At 49.6% G+C, this 4,830-nt stretch overlaps 1 protein-coding gene across 1 annotated transcript in view; it reads right to left on the minus strand.

Moving 5' to 3' along the window:
• Positions 1–4,830, minus strand: part of LOC107106293 (plasma membrane calcium-transporting ATPase 3-like) — a 126,056-nt gene that overhangs the window by 93,807 nt on the left and 27,419 nt on the right. The window contains 1 exon segment of the mRNA XM_015406421.1: positions 3,431–3,472. Coding sequence (XP_015261907.1) covers positions 3,431–3,472 — 42 coding nt within the window.

Below are 4,830 nucleotides of genomic sequence, written 5' to 3' on the forward strand. Positions count from 1 at the left end.
GAGTGTAGTGTAGAATGTAAAAATACCCCGAGATAATTACAGGGGTGAACTCGAGTGTAGTGTAGAATGTAAAAATACCCCGAGATAATTACAGGGGTGAACTCGAGTGTAGTGTAGAATGTAAAAATACCCCGAGATAATTACAGGGGTGAACTCGTGTGTAGTGTAGAATGTAAAAATACCCCGAGATAATTACAGGGGTGAACTCGTGTGTAGTGTAGAATGTAAAAATACCCCGAGATAATTACAGGGGTGAACTCGCGTGTAGTGTAGAATGTAAGTTCGGGAACAGGGTTCAGACAGGATTTAAAGTCTAGGGCAGAAAGGACCTTAGAGACCTATAAGATCTTTGGGGGTGAGTTTTCAAGAGTCCCTTTCATCAGATAGGCTAGGACAGTGATGGTGAACCTTTTAGAGACCGAGTGCCCAAACTGCGACCCAAAACCCACTTATTTATCGCAAAGTGCCAACATGGCAATTTAACCTGAATACTGAGGTTTTACTTAAGATGATCCAAACATAGCAAGGAAAGCAATCCCAAATGCTTTCATTTACTTAAAATTATTTGGCAGAGAATTCGACACTTTAATGATGGTCTGGGCCTGGCTGGGGCGATGGCACGCGTGCCCACAGAGAGGGCTCTGAGTGCCACCTCTGGCACCCGTGCCATAGGTTAGCCACCACTGGGCTAGGAGCTTGGACTCTTGAAAACTTAGACCCTAAAAATCTTGTTGGGTCTCTTAAGGTGCTACTGGACTCAAAATCTAGCTCTTCTATAGCAGACCAACACAGCTACTCTCTGGAAAGTGTCTTCAGAGAAAAGATGTTATTCTGCCCCAGTAGGTCTCTTTCCCCTTTCTGTGGCATCTCATACAATCTTGTAACTGCTTCTTTGGGATATTTCCTGGCTAGAAATTAGTTTGACGACTGTTTCCTTGAATGTGTCCAGTTCGGGAAAGCTGATGGAAAACAAGCATTCAGATACATGGACCGTCCCCCAAGTTTCTCTTATAGAAATTCACACATATGCCAATATCCAAAGACACACATTTTTCTCACATGGAAATATTTCCTAGGTGTAAATAGTAGGAGGGAAGGGAAGGAATCGTGGTATAGCCCAACCTCAGACTTGAGAAGCTAAGCAGGGTCAGTACTTCGAAGGGAGAGCACCAAGAAAGACTCTGCCAAGGAAGGCAACGGCAACCCCCCTCCGCTTCTTGCTTACCTTGAAAGCCCCTTGCTGGGATCGCAAGAAGTTGGAAGTTAAGCAGGGTTGGTACTTGGATGAGAGACCACCCAGGAAGGCTGTGCTGAGGAAGGCCATGGCAAACCACCTCTGATTCTCGCTTGCCTTGAAAGCCCCTTGCTAGAGTTGCCATAGCTTGGAAGCTAAGCAGGGTTGGTACTTGGAAGGGAGACCACCCAGGAAGGCTGTGCAGAAGAAGGCCATGGCAGACCACCTCTGCTTCTCACTTCCCTTGAAAGCCCCTTGCTGGGGTCGCCATAGCTTGGAAGCTAAGCAGGGTCCGTACTTGGATGGGGGAAAACCAAGGAAGGCTGTGCAGAGGAAGGCATTGGCAAACCACCTCTCCTTCTCGCTTGCCTGGAAAGCCCCTTGCTGGGGTCGCCATAAGTTGGCTGCGACTTGACCACACTCAACACACTCATTGACACACACTTTACACACACTTCATACGCAACATCTATGCTACAGACTTGATCCAGTTCAACCATTGTGGCTTCTCTCATTGAATCTGGGGAGGCGTGAACAGGAGGAGAGAAGGAGATGGTTTTCACGTCTAAACACACACACTTCATACGCAACATCTGTGCTACAGATCCAGTTCACCCATTGTGGCTTCTCTCATTGAATCTGGGGAGGCGTGAACAGGAGGAGAGAAGGAGATGGTTTTCACGTCTAAACACACTCTGACAAAACTACGGTCCCCAGATTCTTGAGGGGGAAAGCCATTCCAGTGTCTGCAGTCGAGTTGCCAATTACTATAGAAGAATCACAGCTCATAAGAGCATCGATCACGATAGAAAAAAAGCTGTAGATAGTGCGCCTGAAATAACCTCATATTTTGTTATCGATATAATAACATCAATATGACAAAAATAATACAAATAGTGTAGAGGTAAAGGTTCCCTTGCTCGAAAGCCAGTCGAATCCGACTCTAGGGTTGCGGTGCTCATCTCCGTTTCAAAGCCGAAGAGCCAGCGCTGTCCGAAGACATTTCCGTGGTCATGTGGCCAGCATGAGTAAACACCAAGGCGCACGGAACGCTGTTACCTTCCCACCGAAGTGGTACCTATTTATCTACTTGCAATTTCTTGCTTTCGAACTGCTAGGTTGGCAGGAGCTGGAACTAGAGACGGGAGCTCACTCCGTCATGCGGCACTCAGGTCTCGAACTGCTGAACTACTGACCTTCCACAGCCTGCAGTTCAGCGTCTTAACCACTTGAGCCACCGCAGCTCCTACAAATAGTGTAAAGAGGTCCAAAGGTTGTTGCTGTTGACGAAGTTCTCCGGATTGCTAAGTCGTTTCAACAGACCTTCATCCGAACGGGACCATGTACAGCCTTATAAACATCACAACAAATAATCATAATCTTAAAATGGACCAATGCAATGTACCAAGAAATTGGAACAGAATAGATATTGATACTAATTACATACTGTGTCTTCATGTTTATAAGGCTGTACACGGTCCTGTTCGGATGAAGCTTTCTCGAAACAGTTTAGCAATCCAGAGAACTTCGTCAACAGCAACAACCTTTGGACCTATTCAGAGGGCTGCGGTGCCTCAGGTTGATATGCTGAGCTGCAGACCGGAAGGTCTGTAGTTCTGCAGTTCGAGACCCGAGTGCCGCGTGACGGAGTGAGCTCCCGTCTCTGGCCCCGGCTCCTGCCAACCTAGCGGTTCGAAAGCAAGAAATTGCAAGTAGATAAAGAGGTACCGCTTCGGTGGGAAGGTAACAGCGCTCCGTGTGCCTTGGCGACGAGTCATGCCGGCCACACGGCCACGGAGAAGTCTTCGGACAGCGCTGGCTCTTCGGCTTGGAAATGGAGACGAGCACTGCCCCCTAGAGTCGGATCCGACTGGCTTTAAAGCAAAGGGAAACCTTTACCTTTTATCCCGTTCAAACTAGGCATTCAAAGCGGCTTGCAACACAACTCTCCCTTCTTCCATATCATCCTCACAGCAACAACCCAGGTGAGGCAGGCTGGGAGCGCCGGTTTCCGTGGCAAAGCGGGGATTCGAACGTGGGTCTCCCAAATCCTCACCCGCGACACTCTAACCCCACAGCACACAGAATAGAATACAAACGACGGGAATAGACACGTCCAGAATCAACCCCAACTAAAGACAGGAGGCACCATAGGTGCGGGGGGGAGGTTTGGGGGGGGCGATCCTGGGAATTTACCTTTGTTCTGATTATTCTCCACCGCCCCATCTTGCTGCTTCCCTACAACAGAAGAAGGGGACGACAAACACAGGACGCTTGAGAACAGACAACACGGCACCAGCACGGCACACACACTATGGAAAGCGTGACTCTCAAGGAGAATTCCACCCTGCCCCACCCTGCACTGGGCCAGGGAGCTTCAGACGGGCACAGCTGTGGCCAGAGACTCTCCGGGGCTGAGAAAGGACACTGCCAAGGGCTTTCCCCGTCCACACTTGACCAAAGGTCTCGAGTTCCGGTCTACACCCACGCCCTGGAGGTAGCCAGCTGAGACTGATCAGGGAAGGGCGTCTCGTCCGTCTTGGGCTACAAAGGCCAGGTGAGAGGCGGGGGCTGAGGGGGGGGAATTCTGTATGCCTTTCAGAGAGAACAGCCAAGGCAGGGTGCAGATGTGCACAGCTGGGTGAAATGAAGCATGCACAGAGGAATGAAGGCTGTTGACGGGACGGAGGCATGCATCGAAAAGCAGACCCTCTCCTACAGAAGGGCGGTCTTCCGTCCATGGGTTAGCACCTCTCAGCGCTCACCTTGGGTTCTCTTCTCCCTTATTTTCTTATGGTTGCCAGCTGCAGTTTGGGAAATCCCAGGAGGTGTGGGCGGCAGTGCTTAGGGAGAAAAGCAGGCTCATAGACAGGATTTTTAAATTTGGGGGGCTTTTGAATGAGTCGGGGGAAGTGTTCCCTTTAAGCTGAGTTAGCGTGAGCTGGTTCACAGTTTTTTAGCCTCCGGCTCACACATTTTTTTCTTAGCTCTTAGCTCAGGAAGGAGGGCTCCAGAGCAAACTGATTTACGCAGTAGCCAAATCGCTCGCTCACAACTTGAATGCCAGTAGCTCACAAAGTAGAATGTTTGCCCACAAGACTCCACAGCTTAGAGGGAGCATGGTTCTACCCACCACTTTGTTTCAGGATTCACAAGTTGCCCACAGACTTTAAAAGGTTCAGTGATGTAGGGACTGGAGTTCATATTCTGGGCACCCTGGCATGACGCACTGCAGATCTAGTGTTAGTTGAAGAGGAAATTGGATTTATACCCCGCCCTTCACTACCCAAAGGAGTCTCAGAGCGGCTCACAAACTCCTTTCCCTTCCCCTCCCCACAGCAGGCGCCCTGTGAGGTAAAAGACCCACCACTGTGTTTCAGGATTCCCAAGGTTCAGTGATGTAGGGAGTTCATATTCTGGGCACCCTGGCATGATGCACTGCAGATCTAGTGTTAGTTGAAGAAGAGATTGGATTTATACCCCGCCCTTCACTACCGAAAGGAGTCTCAGAGCGCCTTACAATCTCCTTTCCCTTCCCCTCCCCACAACAGACACCCTGTGAGGCAGGTGGGGCTGAGAGAGCTCTTTTGAAAACT

The sequence above is a fragment of the Gekko japonicus genome, unplaced genomic scaffold, assembly GCF_001447785.1.
Source record: "Gekko japonicus isolate JY-2015 unplaced genomic scaffold, Gekko_japonicus_V1.1 scaffold3166, whole genome shotgun sequence".
Lineage (NCBI taxonomy): Eukaryota > Metazoa > Chordata > Lepidosauria > Squamata > Gekkonidae > Gekko > Gekko japonicus.